This window comes from Pseudonaja textilis, chromosome 4 (assembly GCF_049901715.1).
Source record: "Pseudonaja textilis isolate UNSWEBS1 chromosome 4, rPseTex1.2, whole genome shotgun sequence".
NCBI classification, from domain to species: Eukaryota; Metazoa; Chordata; class Lepidosauria; order Squamata; family Elapidae; genus Pseudonaja; species Pseudonaja textilis.
Window position 1 is genome coordinate 56,425,504 of NC_141993.1, and position 22,351 is coordinate 56,447,854.

The following is a 22,351-nucleotide window of genomic DNA, read 5'->3' on the forward strand; positions in this document are numbered from 1 at the left end:
TCTAGGGAAAAATGTGTTATTCTGATCATAAAACTTGCTTCCCTTAATGGCTAAGAAATTAGTATAACAGCACAACACAGTTAGCATTGTCATCCTGATTTAGACTATAAGGTGGGACAACTTTTTGATTTGTGATATATGATTTTAGCCTTGCCATTTTCATGGTCTGCAGACAAAATGGCATCAGTTCTGATATGCAGAAATGAAAGCAGGTTCATCTGTATTCAGAAAAAAAATCACATCTAATTGCATTTAATTTCTACATCTTGCAAATAAAGCAGATGCATGAAGCAGCTAAACTGAAACTGGGTGAGGAAAGCTATCAGGAACAGCACATATGAAAATCAAGGGTTGAGGGAAATATTGTTTAGCTCAGCGGTCCCCAACCGGTGGGCCACAGACCACTGATGGGCCGTGAGAAAATTTTGGTAGGCTGCAGAGAAATCTCACCCCCATAGCACCCCCCCCAAAGCAATTAATCCAGGCTGTGCAGAAACACAAGGCTGCGCCAGCCACATGCCCCGCGAGAACCCTCCCCGCCCACTCACTCTTTACCTGGCAAACTTGCCTGCTAAATTGCTATTTTTCCTTTTTCTGACCGTAATCTGTTCTGCTGTGTTGGGAGATTTAGATTAGCTAGGAAGCAGGAAATGGTTGGATGTCTTGCTTTCTAGCTAGTCTTTAGATCTTCGGCTCTGCTTTTAAGTACAGCCAAAGCTCCCTTAGGACTGAAGGTTCTATTATTGCAGACTCAATGCAGACTCACGGCAAGCAAATTTGAGAGACTGAGCTATCCAATAGCAGATAGATAGATCACTGAATGTGATTCTGTGAGCAACTCAATCTGCCTGCCTGCTTTGCCTGATTCTGGGTAAAAGTTGCTCTTTTTTAATAAAAAAAAATATCCAATATTTATATATATATATTTATAATATTTACATATAAGCCATGCCCAGCCAGTCACATGACCACCAAACCACACCTACAAATTGGGCCACCCCACAGAACCGGTTAATGGTCCCTGGGATTTAAAATTATGAGTTTGGTGGTCCCTGAGGTCCAAAGGTTGGCGACCCCTGGTTTAGCTCATGGCCCCACTTTACAAAATGCTTTACAGATGTTGCTACCTCTCAGAACTTGTTGTCCACCAGCACTGCTATTTCTCATACCAGCCAAGAAGCCTCTAAAGTGACTACAGGTTCCTAACTTGTTTCTGCTGTATTGGTTCTCTTCAGATGTGGTATTCAGCAGGTTCTGACCAGCTCTGGAGAACCAGTAGCAGAAATTTTGAGTTGTTCGGAGAACCTGCAAATACTACCTCTGACTGGCCTCGCCGCCATCTATTCTCTGCCTCCTGAGTTCCAGCTGATTGGCTGGGTCTTCTTTTGTTGCCCTGCACAGGGGAACTGAGCTGGAAAGCAGGGTATTGGGGTGGGGAGGGAATGGGGATTTTGCAGTATCCTTCCCCTGCCACTCCCACCAAGCCACGCCCACAGAACCCGTAGTAAAAAAATTTGAATCCCACCATGATTCTCTTGCTGTTGACTAGAAAATGACCAATTTTTGCATAATATATTGTTCTTGGGGATTTAATTTAAATAATATTTCCAAAATACTATTTCCTTCTCTTCTGCAAAAGCAATGCAAACTCTTGGTTTTCCTTGTTTTTCACTTGAAAATATTTATGTCTGGAGATTAAATCTTCATTCTTCATTTGATGTGTAATATGGCTTGTGTTAAACATATTTTAAATCACCTATTGCTTGTGAAATCTTCATCTTGCCCTGAAATATGGGTGATATAAATGAATTAATGTGAAAGAAAATACAAGGGAGTCATCTACAATTTGAATGAGTCTCCTGGCAAATAACAGCCATTGCAACCCAAAAGCACATTGTGTATTAGAACCCAATTGAAAAAAGAGCTGCTTTAAACTTTGTGCGTGAAAAAGTCCATTCCTCCTATCTTAAGTGGGTGGTGGTGGGGGAATTCCTAAGTGATGCTTTCAAACAGCTCTGGCTTCAAACTGATTTTGACATTGATCTCATGTGGCAGGGATTTCACACAAGAATTGTCATACTGCTCCATTTAATGCAGCATGCATGTTCCATAAACAAAAGCAAGACAATATTCCTAGAATGCAGAAAGATTTTTCTCTCTTGCTTTTACTATGAGCATCTGGTATACAATATATGATGAATCCATGCACTCATCAAGCATTGCAATAAGATTGCTGTGAGTGTTTTGGTTTGTAGTTAATGTTCTTAATTTCTGGGTAACGTAGGTTTTCCCAGCTTGACCAAGGAAAAGTAACTGCATTTTTTTCCATTCCAAAGAGATTACTTGAAATAGCAGGAACTGGGGATGGGGTTGAAACAATTTATGCGTGAGTGGAGATCCAGGTGTGACCTAATGGAACTCATCTTGAAGTAAATGAGAGGGATATCCTAAAACGGTAGTGTCTAAAAATGTATATTATCAAGGACCCTCTGAAATGTATACCAATGCTGTAAAACAATTACAAGAATGAAACTTGATATAAATATTGAAGATAAATGGAATTATACATAAGAACGCGCGCGTACACACACACACTATATTTCTAGTAGAGTTGGAAAAAATATTTTGAAATTAATGCAGCACTGGTATTGTATCCCAATGTTTTAGCAAAAAATTTAAAATACATATCTATGGACAGCAGAAAGAATATGGCCACATGAAAAGACAGTAGTAACATTGCCCAAAGAACCAACAATTTTAGTGGACAATCTTTAGGAAGTAAACATGTGTTTTATTAGCTCAAACAATGTTAAAATATGCATTTTATCCTTGTTCAGAGAAGAAAATGGAAATATTAAGAATACAGAATACAGGTTTATGCAAGAATTACTGTTATTCAGAAATAAAGATATAGAAATTTCAACACTGGATTTTTGATATTCTAAATTATTAGTATTGTCTCAATGGAAGGACCTATGGATACAAAAAAATGCATGTTCTTTAGATATAACATTCCTTTTAATTTAGTTTGTAAGGTTCTGTAACATTTTGTATAAAATTAGAACCAACAAGGAGGTACTTAACCTCAACAGCAGGGTGAACTTTGTGTCATGAAGATATATCATTATCCTAAAAGAGAAGGAGTCTTGAATTTATTACTGTTTTTTTAATAATATACTTTTTTCTGTATTTATTTTTTCAAGGACTTTCAGAAGATGATGGCCTGCTTTTGCAATTCCCTTACATACTTATTTAAATTCTGCTGTATTAAAAGTGATGTCTGGCAAAGATTTTCTGGCTCTCATCATTTTTTTCTCTGATCTCACCTCCAATGTGACCCTTGCAGAGAAATGATTTGGTGCCATTCCTAGTCATCTCCCAGTGGCCCTCCCAACCTTTTTTGTTGTTCTGTCTGACTTTCTTCTCAAATGCCTTTTTACTCCTGAGATTCAAAGGTCTTGAAACTCAAAAGATTACTTGTTTTTCTGATAGGAACTGTGTATATCAGGTTCTGGAGCTTAATTAGCTTCCAGACCCTACTGCTTTTCTTTCTTTCATCCCACTCTATCCCCTTCTGACAGCTGCAGCTACAAAGCAAATCAATAAAAGGGGCTGTAAAGTAGGAGGACATTTTCTCCATCATCTGAATATAGAACATTCCCCCCAAATACGAAATTAAACTGTATTATTAAACTATAAAGTCAGGATTCTAAGAAACCTAAAAGACTGAAATCTAAATTCAGTCATCACTTTCTGCATTTCTCAGACCAGTTTTGTAAGTGAACACCAGATAAGGCTAAGCCAATCTGAACTAAGGAAGTGTACAGAGATGGGGGATGATGCCCCACCTGCCTCTGTCCCCAGTCATTTCTCCCTTGTGAGTTTTTTGGGTGACTGCCATTTATATATGTCTTCTTTGTTGCTTTTTGGTCTTCACTATTTCATTTATTAGGAATCCGTGATAAATATTTGTACCATTATGGTATGGATACAATAGAGAGCAATTTAAAAACAAGGTGGCATTAATATTTAGGTGGGAGGACAGCTACTCAGAATTCATGCTCACCCAGACTACCAGTTGCCATGGAAGTCTAATGAAGGCAAACACTAATCCCTCTGAAATGCAATTATTTTAGTGAAATGTCAGAATTTCAGCAACCAGAAGTTCTAAATAAGTATTGAATGGCTTTGGCCATGAGAGTATTTCCTTATTGAGAGTATTTCCTTATTTTTCCTTCACTACAATTTATTGTTGCTTTTCACAGCAATAATAAGCAGGGCAGAATAAACTAATCTGCCAGGGGCATGGAAATGTGCAGATTAAATTCCATCTATTTCTTTCTCTGCTGTAACTGGAAAGACTCTCTTTGATGTCTGAGCTATATCACTCGGTAGTTAGAACAGCCATCTGAGTTCAGCAGTAGAAGATGGATTTTTGTCATCTTATTTTCAAAAAAAAATTTTGCATTTCTAAAATAAACTCCTGAATAAATGCAACTCATTGTTGAGTGCTAACCATATGGAGTCGCTGCTGCGTTGGCTTGGTAAATATTGGCCAGCTGCCTCTGGAGAGAATGCCATTGCAGACTGCAGCACACACTGTTTGATTAATCAGCTAAACTCAGAAGCAGATGTGACTTGAAATCCAAACTTCTCGACCTGAGCTCTGCTACACAGCCCCTTTTAACTTACCCTGGTCAGCTTTGTAGTCATGAGGTGGGAGAACTCCTTTGTCATGTACTCCGCTATAATGTGCGTATTTGGCTGGGAAAACAAATTTGAAATCAAGTAATACAAAATAACTAATATTTGTATATATTACATCAAGTAGATGTAATTATTTTTCAGCCGGAGCTATATTTAAAAATCAAAAAGACTTCCAAGGAGCACAGCAGGTATAGTGATGATGCAATGTAAATGATGCTAGATTGGGGAAGGTGATTGATTGTGAACCGTGTATGTAGAACATCATTATGTAAATTATATCCTAAGAAGTCTGCATCTACTTTGATGTTCAAGGAGGATTGGGGGCTTATTTTAACGACAATAGCCTTCCATTTTTCTTTTCAAATTGAGATTTTTTTTCCTGACATTTTGTTTAAAAAATCTATGGGAGTTTGACATTCAAGGGGGGGCGCGGCACAGGGGAACAATCTTACTGTTTATCTTATTCTCTTACTAACCCTCCCCCCACCGTTGTTCTCTGCTCTCTACACATCCATTTTGGTTATTGCATTGATGTATTCTCATTGTGTTCTTTTTCTTTGTTTATTAACTTATTTCTGTTCTCTTTATACTCTTTTCATTTCTTTTTACTGTTGTAAGCTGCCTAGAGTAGCCCCATGGCGAGATAGAAGGCAAATAAACTTAACAAACAAATAAATATATATGCTGCAATACTTGAATATTGATGTTGTTGAAATGTTTCAACTTGTTTCGTTGAAGCAGTATAATGCAAAAGGAATTTTGAATCAAAATAGCTACTGACATTTCTTCCATTTTCCCTCTTTCTTACAGGCTACAATTGGAATTGACTTCCTATCTAAAACTATGTATTTGGAAGATCGGACAGTAAGTAGCAGGAAGTGCTGAACTGCTGAGATTATGAAGCTCTGTGTTCAGAAAGAAATAGTGGACAAACAACAAGTTTCCATTCTAAACCCCTCCTGTATGCTCAAACTGATAATTAATTTGTCCACTGACAGTATGTCATACCTAGTAGAGCGTTGTTTTTGTTATATTGCCCTGGACCCTGTTAAGAAATTGGTATCCTAAAAAAATTGGAGTCACACTTTTTCCATGTGGCCGCTTTTTGCTTTTCACAAGATTCTGCTGTTGCTCCTTGCGATGCAGAAGTAGGACAAATGAACAGAATTCAATCTAGCAAGTATCACCTTCCATAAATAATGACCACAAATACCATGAATAAACCCCCCCAAAAAAACATTTATCTGGGATTTTTGCTGAATCCCATGGCAATAAATAAAGTTACCTGTGAAGTGACCTTAATTGCAGAGGGCTTCACATTGTTTGCTTGACAAAAGTAACAGAATGGTTTGTCATTACTTTCTTCTGGATGTATTTTTCACTTTCTAGTGTAGAATATTGCTATATTTCTTGGAAGTCTCCCATCCAAGGGCTTCATTTTCTTATTTGCTGCTAGCATGATTGCTTGCCATCTCTGGGATGAGATGGAGCATGCAATTTTTATAAAGAGGGACACATGGCCTCTTAACTAGGAAGCTTTCCTTAAGAGCCTATGTTTTGAGATTTCTCCTTTTTCTTAGAAATGTCACTGTCCCTACTTTAAAAAAATAATTTATAATTTGGGGAGGACCTTTTTGTAAAGATAATCCAATGTCAACACAAAAGGGTGTCAGCTATGATAAGAGAGAAGCAGTGGCAACGGCACTGCATTAATCAGTAGCATCTCGTGCAGTGTTAATGCAATCTCAAACATTCATCTTAGTCCTAATGGATTGTTTCCAAGGCTTTCCAATTGCTTTTATGAACATGACAGGCTGAGTGTAATAGAAATGCAAGAGGAAAAGTACTGGTAAATTTCCCTACGCTGCCCCACAGACTGTACGATCTAGGGGCTGGAAGATGAATACTGTAGCGTTCTTGTTTCTACTGTCCTTTCATCAGAAGATGCTAGCTAGTTGTTTCCCTAGGGAAAGCAAAATCAAATGTATTATAGGGTAGGTTGCCTATGTTCAGACTAGATTTAGTGAAGCATTTCTTTGACAAATATTCCTGAGTCAGTTTGTATTTTGTATATGTGTAAAACTCTTGGTGCCCAGTTGTACTTTATGATGACATGATGCTTGAGTATTCCTGGTGTATTGATCCTTCTGATCCCTCTAATAATGCAAATAGCTGCAGACTATGTTGCAAATCTCATGAATCAATGCAAATGTCCATTGCCCATGCCTTCCTTTCAATGAAACCTAGCTGTGTCTTTTGAGATACTATTGTCGCCTGATCCCAATTGCATTTTAAAACCAATTATTACAGCTCTCCTTCAAATTTCTATCTCAGTGGCCCCTTTTTGTTCCTTATATCAAACTTTCATAGTTATATCATTTGTAACTATGTTTTTAAGATGCCAAATTTTTAAAATAAGAATTTTTAGATATTTCAACCTCATACTTTTAAAACATACTGTACAACCTTTTCTGGATCAAAGATTCCATGAAGAAGGGGTACAACTGTATCAAAGCAGATAATATGCACATCCAAAATTTTAACAAGCAGCAGATTTTTTTCTGTCTGGTGTCCTCCAAAGGCCAACATATTTTAAGGACATCTGGTTGGGGAAAACCAATGTACAAGATATACATAGAAATTCTTTCTCCCCATCCATATTCTATAGATTATAAATATACAAAATTATATGTTTGTAATCTTGTCTGGGCATTGCATAAGATTACAAATAATGCTTTGAATAACTAACACACATGGATAAAACATTAAATGATCAATTTAAAACACATGGCTAGAAGCCTCTTCCGTTTAATTCTTTCTCACTTTTCTTTTCTTCCTGTTGTTTATATCTGTTGCTCTTCCTAATTCTCTGTGTGTATATGTATATGCCTTTCTCTTTGCTGCTCTCCTCCCCTGGCCCTGGCAGGTACGGTTGCAGCTCTGGGACACAGCAGGCCAAGAGAGATTCCGAAGTTTGATTCCCAGTTACATTCGTGACTCTACAGTAGCTGTGGTGGTTTATGATATCACAAGTGAGTTAAGTTTGGATGTAGTTATCAAAATAGAAATACACCGTGAAGGCACTTTTTAGTTCAATATCAGTGCTCTCTATTAACATAGCACATCACATTGATCAATATAAAGTGAAACAAATGATTACATTAGAAAGATTTCTGACTACCATCTGTCAGAAATGAGGTAGGGTCTCCTACTTGGGCGAAGGGTTGGACTAGATGACCTACAAGGTCCCTTCCAACCCTGTTATTCTGATTGTACTGAAAGAATATGAGATGTAACACTGGAGAGCTTGGCTCTGTTCTCCTTTATGCTACCACAATCTTTTAAGCTGCAGTAGGATGCAGGAATTCTAAATGTTCTTGTTAGCAGCTTCCAGCACCGATCAGTCTTGTTGAAGTAGAGTTTCCCTTATGTAGATAATTGTAATCCAAGGGTTTTTTTCCCTTCCGTTTAATCATATCAATTTTTGGAGATTGCCTGGACAAACCCTGTGGTTTTCTTAGCAAGGTTTACCATTGCCTCTTTCCTATGGTGAAAGAGAAAGCAACTGGCCTAAGGTGGAACTAGAACTTACAGTTCCTCAGCTTCTAGCCCAATGCCATAGCCATTACATTAAACTGGCTGTGTACATCTACATTGGTGAAGGCTAATTCTTAAGAGGTTCAATGAATATTAAGAGACATACCTTAAATTCCTAGCCAAGTGCTGGGTCCACACATTTTAACGTTGCTAAAGTTGAGAATAACTGCTTTTTAAGAAGTAGCTTGATGGTCCACATAAGTATCCTCAAATCCCACATTCCGTTTCCACTATTATTAGACCTGATGCCACTGGGAAGTCTCATGCTAAGTACAGTAAAGCAGGAATCCTTTAACTATACACTGGTTTCTTCCTGAGAAATTAAATTAATGCTTTTTAAATCTTGTTAAGAGTACATTATTTCCTTTTGTGTATACAATACTGTTTGCCCATATGGTAAAGTTGAACTGATTTATGGGCTGAGTGAAACTAATAAACAAGGAAAACACTGGAATATCTTCTGATCAGTATTTTTATAAATAGGCTGTTTAAATTTTTGTGGTTCTTTGTTTTTTTAAATGATACATTAATTTACTTCCCTTTAATATGTTTGCATCTAGAGTGATAGTACTTTCGATTGCACTCCGGTTTTCCTTTCCAGTATCTATCACTGTGATATTTCTCTGGCCCAAGGTGGCTTGAAGTCTTAATCTCCAGCTTGAGAGCGAAAGTCCAGTGCCTAGTGCAGGAATATTTCCACATGATCACTCAGAGAGACAGAGATGTTAGGGGGGCTGATAAGGTTGGCTGACCTACTCCTAGAGGAGCCCACTAGGCTGACTTTTCTCCCATGCATCTCCCTTTCTTGTGGTTTAAAAAATACACTACAATCAAGACAGATAAATATTTGTGTTTACAGGTGTTTGTTATTACTTTGACTTAAAAAATGAACTGTTTTTCCCTACAAAGTTGCAGTACCTATTCTCAGGAAACAATATTTAACATTATATTTGATGTCTGTAACTATACTGGTTGATATTGCATAAGCACATTTTTTTAATATCAGCAATGGCATATTTTCCTTGCCTGTAAAAAGTGGTTGTAAATAAGATGTAGTAGTTTGGAGAAAGATTTATCTGAAATAACCACAACCATCTAAATAAATTATTCATAAACTTACTTAACCTGCACTACTGGTTATCCTCCCATGAATTTGTCTACTCCCATTTGTAAGCCATTTCAGTTAGTGGCCATCCACAAACCTGGGGGCAAATTCCATAGTTTAGTTCCCTCAATGACCGATGATTTTCAGATAGCACTCATTTTTTTTCCTTCCATGAAACCTGACTCCATGCTGAAGGAGCTACCAAGATGAAATATTTCTGATCTTATAATCCTGGATCCAGGTTCTGCCGTGGAAGCACTCGCTTTTTTCTGAAGCCATTTCTCGCCATTGTATTGTTCCTATTGAAAGGAATTGGATCAGAAAGCGACAGAAAGGAGGATCTGCTTCCCTCTGGTGGCTCCAGCTGGCCAAGACAGCTGAGGAGCGAACAGACAGAAGTGACTCAATATAAATGCTCCTTTCTAATGGGTTGCTTTGGAAGGACTGAGAGGACTGCTTTGGTTGCTATAGTTGCATTAAAAAGCAACAGGTCTTCAACCTTCTGCTCATTTCCTGTCCATTCTTGTACTTGTAAAAATTCCTTATCTTGTGTAATTTTTGTTATTCAAATCTTTTCTCTTTTGTCTTTAACTGTCCTGAAATTTGTATCCAACATTGTACTTTTGATTTCCTTGAATCACTTTTATTTCTTCCTTCCTTTAGTCTCATAACACAGGCAGAAAAGTTGATATTGCTTCTTTACTGTACAATTTCTTTGTACACTTTTATCTATTTCACCCTTTTTCTAAGGAAATGAGATTCTCTATAAGAAAATTTAGTCAGCTATCCAGCTTCTCTTTAATTTTCAAATAATCCTATGAGATAGCTTTAGTAATTGGTGCAAAATCCCTTTTAAATTTTCACATGTAAATAAATAATTTTAGCCTATGCTCAATATTCAGCTATTCTGAATTGATTGATCTAGGAGGAGGAACCCAGATATCGGTGGAGTAACTGGCTAAATATATGAGTTGTGGTTCAAAAACATTTTGGGACCAGAGTTTCTCCATTCCCTGAGTCTAAATGGATTTTCTCAAATTCACTCAGCACTGTGACTTGTCAAAAATCATAAAGATTCTTCAAATCCTTTGGATAAACCATTTCTATTATCTGTTGGAAAGACTGGCATTTGCCCTGTACCTGATTTCTGGTTTTTCTTCACAGATCTCAATTCATTCCAACAAACTTCCAAATGGATTGATGATGTCAGAACAGAAAGAGGAAGTGATGTCATCATTATGTTAGTGGGCAACAAAACTGACCTTGCAGATAAAAGGTAAATACCCACTATCAGAATGAAAAGGAAGCATTGCAGGTACAGAACGAGTCTCTTAATTTGTTTATAATGTACACAGAAAAGTCGAAGAAAAGGCAGTCAGTCTTATACTGTGGAAGACATCTAAGGTCTCTTTGTCAAAGGAGGGTGGTATTTCCCTAGGGTGGTATTTCTTGCATTTGTTATAGGAGTAGGTGGACCCTAATTCCAAGATATCATCTTGTTTTCACCACTTTCCCAGCTGCATTGAATCAGCTACCATTTTCTCTTTGTCTGACTCTAGGCAAATCACCATTGAAGAAGGGGAACAGAGAGCTAAAGAACTGAATGTCATGTTTATTGAAACAAGCGCAAAAACAGGATACAATGTAAAACAGGTAATACATGTTTGGGTACACATAAGAAATTGCATTTTTCATACATGAGAAAGGTTACATAACAAAAAATGGGGTGGCGCAGTGGTTAGAGTGCAGTACTGCAGGCTACTTTTGCTGACTGCTGGCTGCCTGCAATTTGGCAGATCGAATCTCACCAGGCTCAAGGTTGACTCAGCCTTCTCTATCTTTCAGAGGTCTGTAAAATGAGGACCCGAATTGTTGGGGGCAATATGCTGACTCTGTAAACCACTTAGAGAGGGCTGTAAAGCACTATAAAGTGGTATATAAGTCTGAGTGCTATTGCTATTGGGGGAGAGAATATACAGAGACCAGGTTATTTTGTTGGTAAAAAGTGTTTATAGCAAATAGGCCTTCGTGACCTGAGCATTTTCAAGATGCCATCGCTTAATAGCCTTTATACAAAAATCATTTTTATTTAATTCATCCCTGACTTGCAAACAGTTGGCTCTCCACGCATATTACTTCCTATGCCAGAAATTGAAATGATACCTCTTGGAAACATGTGGCTCAGTAGAAGGGCTTTCCCTGTGATACTAAACTGAAGAGCACTCATTTTTGTAACCTTCAGCTAACATATTGGTGGAAGACAGTTTGGAGTTCTTTTTTTATAAATGTCACATGCACAGTATTATTGCTAGTTTCAATTTCATTATGGATGCAAAGGTCCTGATTGTTTTTTTTTCTCTTGTTGTTTAATCCCATCTCCCATTGGCCTTGGTATCTCTAGCTCTTCCGACGTGTTGCATCAGCCCTACCAGGGATGGAGAGTGTTCAAGAGAAGAGTAAAGAAGGGAGTATCCTTTATTAATTAAGAACAGCAGTTTCACAAAGGGAATTTCCCATTTAGGAACTCAGAGGCAATTCGAATAAATAACAAATGGGATGTCTAAAGTGGCAAGTAAGTTGGTTTGTGATTGTGGAGATAAGACTGTATGTTGTCTTATATGTAACATGTACTTTATATGTGTTACATATCTTCCTCCAAATTAATTTAACTTTGAAGAGTTTTTCTTTGCTATTCCATTGATACCACCACCACCCCTTTTATTAATGGTTGGAATTGGGGAAATATTATTTGTTTATTTTAAAAAATGTATACGGCTTTGCTACTTAAGCAAATAACTCAGAGAGGCAAATCATAGTTCGGAAACTAATATAAATGCAGAACAGGAAAGTACAATTTCTCTAAAAGTAGTTGTAACAATATAAAGTCTGAGGCATCTTTAATGCAAGTCACACACCTTGAAATTATATGTTGAGCTTCTCTAGCAGCTTTGCCCTAACATGTCAAGTAACAGCCAGGTCTTCACATCCTTTCATAAGGCCGGCAAAATTTGGGCAAAGCAGACCTTAGGGAAGACTGGGCAGGTACTACCACAGAAGAAGGCATGTCACTTGGATTGCATAATATGGCACTGTTCCACAGAACTCAGAACTTGTTGGCTCAGTTGAGCAACAAGAAATATTTTAACTATTAAATCAATATAATCCAATATCTAAAGTGTGAAATAGTGAATAGGTCCACCCCAAATAATACAAATATCTAAGTTCTCTAAAGGTCCAAAAATGAATATTAGTTCTAATCTAAGGTCTGTCTCTTGCCGTGGGCAATATACTGTATCCTTTGGGCTGATAGAATGCAGAAGTTAAAAGAAATGCAAATTGTTATATCAAACCTGAGGAATAATTTAGTTAATGCATTAAGCATAATATAATTAAATCAAGTTCTGTAGCCTAGAAAACTGATTTAGGCCATTTGTAATGTAGGTAATCTCAACCCTTGACCACAATTGAGCTCAAACTTTCAGTTGCTAAGCAAGGCCGTTGTTAAGAATCATTTTACAACTGTTTTTGCCGCAGTTGTTGTGAATCATTGCAGTTGTTAAGTGAATTATGTGGTCATTACGTGAATCTGATTTCCCCCATTGGTTTAATGTTGGAAGCCAGCTGGGAAGGTTACAAATGGTGATCACATGACCTCAAGACAGTGTAATTGTGTTAAATAAATGCCAGTTGCCAAGAACCCAAATGTTGATCATGTGACCATGGGGATGCTGCAATGATCGTAAGTGTGAAAACCAGTCATAAGTCACTTGTTACAATGCCTTTGTAACTTTGAACAGTCATTAAACAAGTGGTTGTAAATCGAGAATTATCTGGATTGCCTCAATACAAACTCAGCACCCCCAGAATTTTCTTTAGTTTACATTAAAATTAAAATTGGGATGATGCTGATGTGTTTTTAAATAAAAAGTAGCTCTTAGTGGTTGGCGTGAAGGACTTGAAAGTGAGAAATATATCAGGCTGATTATAATTATCAGTACCCACAAAATTAAGTTTTGCACTTTTCTTTGTCTCTCTATGTTCAGTCAACATAGAATATAGAAAGGACAACGAGCAAACACATAAGAATGCACTCATTTAGAATTCAGCATTTCTTGGTGAAGAACTTTTGGTACTTACTATCATAGGGAAATACAACTTTCCATATATTTTAATGTAAGCATATATCAAGAAAAATGCTATTTAAGTTCAAACATTTTTAGTTTAATTTAACATCACTATATAGTTTTCCATCTATGTAGATTTCAAAAGGCAATTGTTTTGAAAAATGTCAGAAACCAACATTCTAATTCTATATTTGTTTTAAATCCTTCAAGAATTGTATATCTTGAGAATTTTTAATCACAGATGTGTAGAAAATGGTTCGTGTTGTTTTGGTTGTTCCTACTGGAAAAGACTGAATGTATAAGCCAACAATTTTGTGTCTTGGTAACGTTCAGCTTTGTATTGTAAGCAGAGGTGGTATTCAGCATGTTCTGACCAGTTCTGGAGAACTGGTAGCAGAAATTTTGAATAGTTCAGAGAACTGGCAAATACCCCCTCTGACTGGAGATTTTACAGTATCCTTCCCCTGCCATGCCCACCAAGCCATGCCTACAGAACCGGTAGTAAAAAAAATTGAATACCACCACTGATTGTAAGGTATCAGAAGGCAGATGAAGAATCGGCTAACCACTTCCTTCCTATTGTAAATTCCTCAGACACACAAAATGACCTTATTAAATGAACTCAGAATCTCATTTCTCCCATTATGGGATGAATACACCAAAGGAAAGGATTCAGCAACCTTTTGAAATTATAACTGTGCTGAACAAACCATGCTGACTTACAATCTATACCCAAAGTTACAGCCATTGCAGCACCCTTGTGGGCATGTAATGAAATTCAAGTGTTTGGCAGTTGGCTGACTCTTACAATTGACTGCAGGAATGCTGCAACTGCCCTTACCTGACTACCTCATCCCCCATCTTAGCTGCCCATTTGGCCCAACAGCCATACTAGAAGCTGCTACGATCCTGGAGACCCAAGCCTGCTCCCTATCCCATCATACCTGGAAGACCTTGGTTTATTACAGTGCCCACAGCACACATAAATTGCTCCATTTACCTTTGTGGTTTTCAGCAACAATAGAGGTCACAGTCAAGGTTTTGAAAGTTGCAGTTTTTGCATTTTCCATACAATCTACTTTTGTAGTCATGAAAGAGAGGAAGGTACACTGGGCCTAATTTTCATTTATCCAAAAAGCCTAAAAACAACCCAGACTAGCAAATATTTCTTTGGGCAGAAAAAAAGGCACATGCTTTAAGTCCTTGTAGCAAAAAAAAAAAAAAAAAAAGCCCTATGTCTGTCTTCTAATCTAATTCCTACTTTTTGTTTTGGGAAAGGGTAGCTCATTTAGGTGGTGTAGTAATATATGTTAAAAATATATCCTAGTATGATTTAATTGTTTATTGTACCCTATGACTATTCTTAAGTGTTGTACCTTATGATTCTTGACTCTTGAATCTTTTCTTTTATGTATACTGAGAGTATTTGCACCAAGACAAATTCCTTGTGTGTCCAATCACACTTGACAAATAAAAAGAATTCTAATTCCAATATGTTAGTAGCACATACAGAAAGTATGACCTGGACATTGCTAACGAAATACTTCACTTGCATTGCTTTTTAAAGTGAGTATCTATCCTTCAGAGTGGTTTAGGAAGAAATTCCACCTATTTTTATAGGACTATTTATATTTAGAGGACTTCCCTGAATATATACAGTACGTTCACTTTGAGTTCCACTGATTTAGTCATTAGATGGATAGTGGCACGATTTAGGTCTCCTTTTATGTCCCGGTTCTTCATTTTAACTACTACCACTGGTTAACTGAATATCAGTTGTAATAATCGGTTATATAATCCATTTCCTAAATCCATCATAGATTGCCAACTGATTGGTGAAGGATTGGTTCTAAAGGGAACAGGATAAATGGAAATGGCACTCTTAAGATTTTCAGGATAAAGAAAAAGATAACTGATTAGTCCATCTGAACTTTGCTATATTCTTAGCAGTGTTTTTTAATCATAACTATGTCTATAGTGCACCTTCAACAGCACTGAAAAAAGTGACATGACCATTTTTCACACTTATGACCATTGCAGCATCCTCATAATTTACATTCAGATGCTTGACCAGCTTTTGCAATCTTCTGACAAGCAAAGTTAATGGGGAAACCAGATTAACTTAACAACCATGTTACTACAGTGATTCACTAAAATGTGGCAAGAATGGTCATAAAATGGGAAGAAACTCACTTAACAAATTTCTGATGTAGCAACGTAAATTTTGTGCTCAATTGTGGTCATAAGTCAAGGACTATCTGTTTTCATGTTACTGGAATATGTAACAAAATTTTGTTCTCTCAAAAAAATACATTTATGTCATAATGACCAAAGGAATAACTTTTTCGCTTATCTCCCTTAACTCTTTTTTTCAGTGATAGACATAAAGTTGGACAAACCACAGGAACCACCAGCGAGTGAAGGTGGATGTTCTTGTTAATGCAAAATGCAGGATCTGTCAGCTTCATTTGACACCACGCTTGTTGTGTTGCTTCCTATTGGTTAGCTTCCTCAAAATACAAATTGAGTTATTGGTTGGGGAGGATTTTTTCTCTCTCAAGACCTCTCTAGGGTGGGGAGGCTCAACACAAATCAACAGCTGGCTCTAGCCTTTTCTTTTTTGTTTTATTTAGTTGTAATATAATGTACTTTATTAAAAATGCCAAAACAATTCAGAATTTTCCACAAGACACTTTAATCGTGTGTATACAACTTTCAGCCATGGGGACTTTTATCCTTTTGGGGGCACTTTTTTTTTAAACTGTATATTTGTAAAAAATAAAAGTCAAGTCTCCATCAACTTGAGCTAAAATTTACAAAGAAAAACCCCAAGATTATACAGGCTGTCTAATTTCAAAGTTTAACATGTTAGCTATAGCTGCATCTTGTAGTAACCTAATACTGATCAGTTCACTGAGCATTACCATTTATACACCAGAGACAGCATAGTCAATCCCATTGCAACTGTTATAATAATACAGGTCTCTGATTCTATAGCTGTAAAGAGGAGGAAGAGAAAGCTATAAGTGAATTCTAATTCATGACAGTGGCAGTCATTTCCCCATTCTCAAAAAGAACATCTTGGCACATCTATGGTGCATGTACAGCTTCCACAATCCTATTTTAATATCAAAAATGGTTTAAAGTCTTCATGTATGTCACATAGTCCAGGTGTGTGACTTTTTGAAACTTTAATGGAAGCCCTAGAACAAATGTATAATTGAATGTATATGGGAAACCAAGCTGCTATTTACAAGCATCGTTTGGATCAGGGAACTCTGATTTAGTCTTTATTCCCTGCATAAATCATTATCGGTAAGAGTACCATTAAATTTAGGTTGAAAAACATATATTTCTCCTTCCCATTCCCCAAATATCTTTATGCAATGCTTTCAATTGTTTAACATAGATTCTTCTAATGAAAACATTCAAACCAGTTGCCAAATTTCAAACAGATTGTTGATTACTATAACTTCAAAAAAAATTACCCTGTAAGATCACCATTTTTAGCCAACAGGACTATTCAAGGTGGTTTATTATTATGAGTGATAGTAATTTCTGCATGAACGAACAAAGGTTGAGAGAGAATAAATGGTCTGTCTCCATAAATTTACCTTGGCAATGACGAAGCGATAATGTATGTAATTTTGGTGTACATGTGTATGCATGTCTCATAGTGACATAAAACATACATTAACACACACAGCTGTGTAGAGGTGTATGTATACACATCCAAGCACAATATAGATGCTTGGTTTCACCCACTATTACAGTTGAGAATGCAGCCAACAATCATTGTAAAAAATTATAGTTGCTGCACTGTGTGGGTCTAGAAAGTCTTTGTTAATTGTTGGGGAAAAGTGTGATTTGTCAATGTCTTCAATAAACGAAACTCAGATACATGTGAAACTAGAAAAAAAAAACCTACACAAAGACATATCTCCAGATGTTGTCAGTCAATGTGTTGATAGTCCATGTAGTCACATTCTGGATGCACTGTTGAGAAAGTTACTTTCTGACGTCTCATTTTAGTTAAAACTACAGAAAGTGTCACTGAGATTAATTACAATGTGGGTTTTTCATTATGGAATAATATTTTTCAATCTCAGTTTTGTACAGCCAAAACATTTCAGTTATATTCTTTGGAAATTACTTCTGCTAACTTGTTGTCTTACATAAGCATTTACCCCATGCACAATTCAGTTTGTCTAATAGTAGCCAAAGCTATTGATCATCTGTCTCAAGTTTTCTTTCCTTCTCAAATCCATTGACCTATTAATTTCCTTGCTGATTTCTCCTGGATATTGTCGTTTATGCAAGCACCTCTGTGACTTCCCTGCCTCATGTATTGCTTCATTCACTTACCACTAGCAAAGGCAGCTTATTATCTGCACTGCTATTTTCGCTTTATGGTTGTCACACTTGTTTTCTGCTTTGTCTTCAGAATTGGTTATAAAAATAACATTCAGGTTTTTAACAGGAATTTTGAGTAGTATCATATTTGATCAGCCATTCCAGGTTCTAATTCTATGAATGAAATGAAGCAAGGTTTGAATGATCACATACCATTTTAGTTAGCTGGATGTTACAGTGACTTCTGCACTGCAAAGCTGCAGTATATGCTGAAAACTGGCAGCCAATCAGATTATGCTTTTACTAGCAAGTAAGCAGTCAAATACACCACAACAAGCCACTGGCCATAACTTAGCATCACCTCACTCCATTTGTGATGAAAAATGCATTCCTTTCCAGTAAAAGAGACATCATTTCCTCCCCCAGCATCATAATACCTATGTTTTACCCCCTTATTCTGAGTGACCAGATGCTGAGAAGCAAAATCAGTCGGGCTTCCCATCCAATAACCATGAAGGCATCCTTTTGCAAATTACCAGAACGAAGCATAACTGTTTCTGCAGTGCTGCTCACCATTGCAAAAAAAAAAAGGGGGGGGGGGCAGTAATGGGAAGATAGGATTAAGTGCTATTGCCCAATTGTTTTGAGGTGCATTCTTGCTGTGGATATATTGGGTCCACAATGCTTTTTTCATTTCGCCATTGAAAACACAATTGTTTTAAAGCAAATACACTATTTTGGAGTCCTAGTTACACACATCCCAGAAGCAGATTATCCCACCCCATTTTCTTTCTCCAGGGTATTTTATAAAAAGAGAATATTTTTAAAGATAAAACCAAATTACTGAAAACCTATGAGCCTTGTGAGGTAATTAAGACAAGAAGCACACCTAGATAAACAAATTATTGTAAGGTTAACATTATCAGAATCTTGAAAGTCTGAAAGTACAGCCCAAGAAACTAGGGAGGATTTGCCATGCTCACATTCATGCTGGGGGCAGCTTAGCTCAACATTCACCTGGTTATAACTCTTCCCCCTACCATCCCCACATAACACTGCAAAAAGGGATTAAAAAATTAAAGCAAGGCAAGTTGGTAAATGGTTAATATTTGAATTTGGTAACAGGAAAGAATAACACAATTTTTCAGTAAGCTGAACGTTATTGAGGTCTATAGTCGGACATTTAATTCTCAATTATTAGAATTCAAAATTAAATTAAATGGAATATAGCTTATTACTGTTGACAAAGGAAAACAACTTAGATGGGCTTTCTACATGGAGATAAGCTTCTATATCAAAAATGAGATAATTAGGGTAAACATATATATCATGTTTATTTAATGAATAAATTAAAGGAGACACATTTTTCCCAGCCATGAGCTTCTGTTAAGAATGGCACTTTTAGCAAAAATAGATCCTTCAAAGTATATTTAATTTTAGTTTTCAAAAGCCCCCATAATCTAAGAAACAGCATCAGAGAATATATACATATTCAGTGTCATTTTTTATTCTTTATTCCAAAGAAACCAAAGCATACTAGGATTTATCTGTGTGTGTGTGTGTGTGTGAGTGAGAGAGAGAGAGAGAAAGAGAGAGAGAACCTGCCTTTGCAGTGTCAAAGCAGAGAAATGTAAATACTACATTATGTTATTCCCCTTTATATGAAATTTATTTTAAAAAATAGAGAAATCCCTTGGGTGGGGAGTGAACTATAGGCATACTAGACTAAATCCAAGCTGTAAGCATGAATTGACATGCATAGAAATGAAAAATGACATAACTGTTGGAGTTGGAGATTTTTCTAAAGGTCTAAGATTTGATGCCTTGGCAAAAGTATCTCTGCAAAGCATCGAAGTCTCATTCATATTAAATACATCTCAAAGACATTAGAAAGCCTCTTCCAAAGCTAAATAAATAATTTTTACATTTTTAGATATCTTACCAGAAGCACAAACGTAAATAATCCATCACAAATATTGGAGTGAAGAGCACAATTTTTGTATCAAAAGAAACTGAACATGTTTTAACTTATGAAGAAAGACCAGTTACAATATTTCCTTTTAATATATATTAACCCATTTTTTAAAGTGACAAATTATAAAATGATGGTGTAATTTATTTTTCTTCTGAAAACTCAGCTGAACAGAATAAGAGGCATACATAAAAATTTTGATACCAGGGCAAGACACCTTGACCTTCCAGTCATAATGTATGTCTGAAGTACATGAACTGACCATTTTTTTAAAAGACGGTGTTTGCAAGACAAAGATACAAACTCATCAGAAACAGCAGTTCCCCTTATAGTTCATCTCTTCCAACTACAATTTCTAGCAACAATTATGCATAAGTATACTCTTCCATCTTTGAAGTAGAAATGTTTCTGTTCCTTCTCCAGAAGATCACGGAGATCCAGGTAATAAGTTCCTTTCCAATAAAACCACCAAAAAATAGATGAATGGCCTATGTTGATAAGAGGGAAGGTTTGTTTTGTTTAGAAGAAATGAAGGAACTTGGTCTGGATTTTATTCCACTACAATTGTTTATAAAATGCAGGATTCTGTGTGTAGAGGGGGTGTCCAATATGTCTCCGATTCATATAAAGAATACTGCGCCTTGCTGAAATTTCCGATGTATCTATTTATAATTTATCAGAAGGGAAAAAATTCCAGACTTCTTCCTCAACCCAATGGCTAGGTCATATAACTGAAGGTTTTACAGTTTTGAGGCAAATATGATTAAAAGTTTCCCTCTCAACTATACAGCTAATATTTAACAGAGTGCAGACAAACCTAAGCGCTGTTGTATTGATTTGCCCTCAAAGCAACACTCCAGTTTTATTAGTTTTGATTTATGTTTTGATGTGATGCTTTCACCGCTTGTTCTGGTTTCACACGATTCATGAAGCACAATAGTGACTCATCATTTCAAGTGTCTTCTATGAATGGAATCAGCAGGACTAATTCTCACCATGCCACATGGCTTTAAGAGGACAAGAAAGTGGGTGACAATAAGTATTTTCATACAATTAAGAGAGTACAGTTAGAGGAATATTTTTATAAATTTAGAATCTTCCCCCAAAGAAAAGATTGCCTTAGCAAAAGTCAATGTGCAATACAATATTTCATTAATCATAACAGAGGAGTGTGTGAAAAAAGTGATTTTCAACATTATCATTTTGAATGTATTGGATAAAAAGAAAAAAAAAACAAATTTCACGCTGAAGAGATGTTGTAGCCTCCATCTCTTTTCTGCATGAAGAATGTTTTTTTCTCCCAGTCCATTCATCACAGGACTGAACATAGGATGTTTGCTATGTGCATCATTAGACATACTACTGATATTGCCTGTTAAAGAAAAAGGTTTCATGTCTATTTTAGCTTGATACAAAAGTCTACACTCAGAAGAAAAATGAACTCATTCTTCCCCTACCTGCATATAACCATCCAACTATTTGGTCTTGTTGATGAGACCTATGCTCAAGTTTAAAGAAGTGTTCACCAAGCAAATCTCTTCCAGGTAGTCAAGATTGCAACTTTCATAACCCCTGGCATTGTCCATACTAGTAAAATGTGAGGATTTAGATCAACATAGTTGGAGGACACCAAGATGGGATAATTCTGCCCTGCCGCATTCCTGGGGCAATGATGATGTATTATTGTATTAATTCATGAGAGCCCCATCTTCCCCACTCCCCTGTAGTTCATCTTAAACCATCTCTGTCCTTGAGCAGATGGCTCAGGGTAAGTCTTGAATTTATCCCTAGTAAAATATCAACGCTTTTTGAAACTTTTTTAAAATTCTGACCTGTTAAATCTAATAGCTTACCTTGAACACAACTTTAGTATAATCCTTTTAGTACTTGGTTTTTGCAAAGGCAAAATTGTGTATTATTTTAAAACTTCACCATTAATGAAAGTTCCTCTAAACCTAGCTGTCTACAGCTACTCATATTTCTGAAGACAGACCCACAAAAGAGAGGTGTAATTGATTCTCATTAAAAATGTATTTAGTGATCAAAAAGTAATATTAAAAGTTTATAACCATATGGGGGCGTGTTACTGTTTAGGCTTGCATGTGGCCTGTGGGCCACTGGTTGGACACACCTGATGTAGAGGATGGAATAGTATGATTCAGAGTTGTTCCAGAAGACAGTTTTAAAAAAACATTTAAATTACAAAGAGGCAAATTTTAATGACCTCAGGATAAATTTCCTAAGTAGCTGTTCCACAATGGAACAGAATACGTCAAAGGTAGAACTTTCTTCACAGGAATTTAAAGAGGCTGGCTGGCTGTCTTAGGTTTGCCATAGTTATAGCTTCCTGTACCAGTGGAGGGGGGGGATATCTTTCATATACCATCAGAAATATTCAACTGATTATCTGTGGGAGAGAAAGCCAAAAACATGGCCAGTGGTATTATGCCATCTAGCTAAAATTCTAGTTGTTGTTGTTTCAACACATTTGGC

The 22,351-nt window shown here is 36.6% G+C and overlaps 1 protein-coding gene across 2 annotated transcripts in view; it reads left to right on the forward strand.

Moving 5' to 3' along the window:
* The window catches only part of RAB6B (RAB6B, member RAS oncogene family), a 36,237-nt gene extending 18,765 nt beyond the window's left edge, over window positions 1–17,472 (forward strand). For both annotated transcript variants that reach the window (XM_026701410.2, XM_087933116.1), the window contains exons 3-8: window positions 5,518–5,571; window positions 7,634–7,739; window positions 10,574–10,685; window positions 10,969–11,062; window positions 11,811–11,877; window positions 15,909–17,472. In XM_026701410.2, the coding sequence (XP_026557195.1) occupies window positions 5,518–5,571; window positions 7,634–7,739; window positions 10,574–10,685; window positions 10,969–11,062; window positions 11,811–11,877; window positions 15,909–15,973 (498 nt within the window). In that variant the 3' untranslated portion in view covers window positions 15,974–17,472. The remainder of the gene's footprint in view (window positions 1–5,517; window positions 5,572–7,633; window positions 7,740–10,573; window positions 10,686–10,968; window positions 11,063–11,810; window positions 11,878–15,908) is intronic.
* Window positions 17,473–22,351: the final 4,879 nt, after the last annotated feature.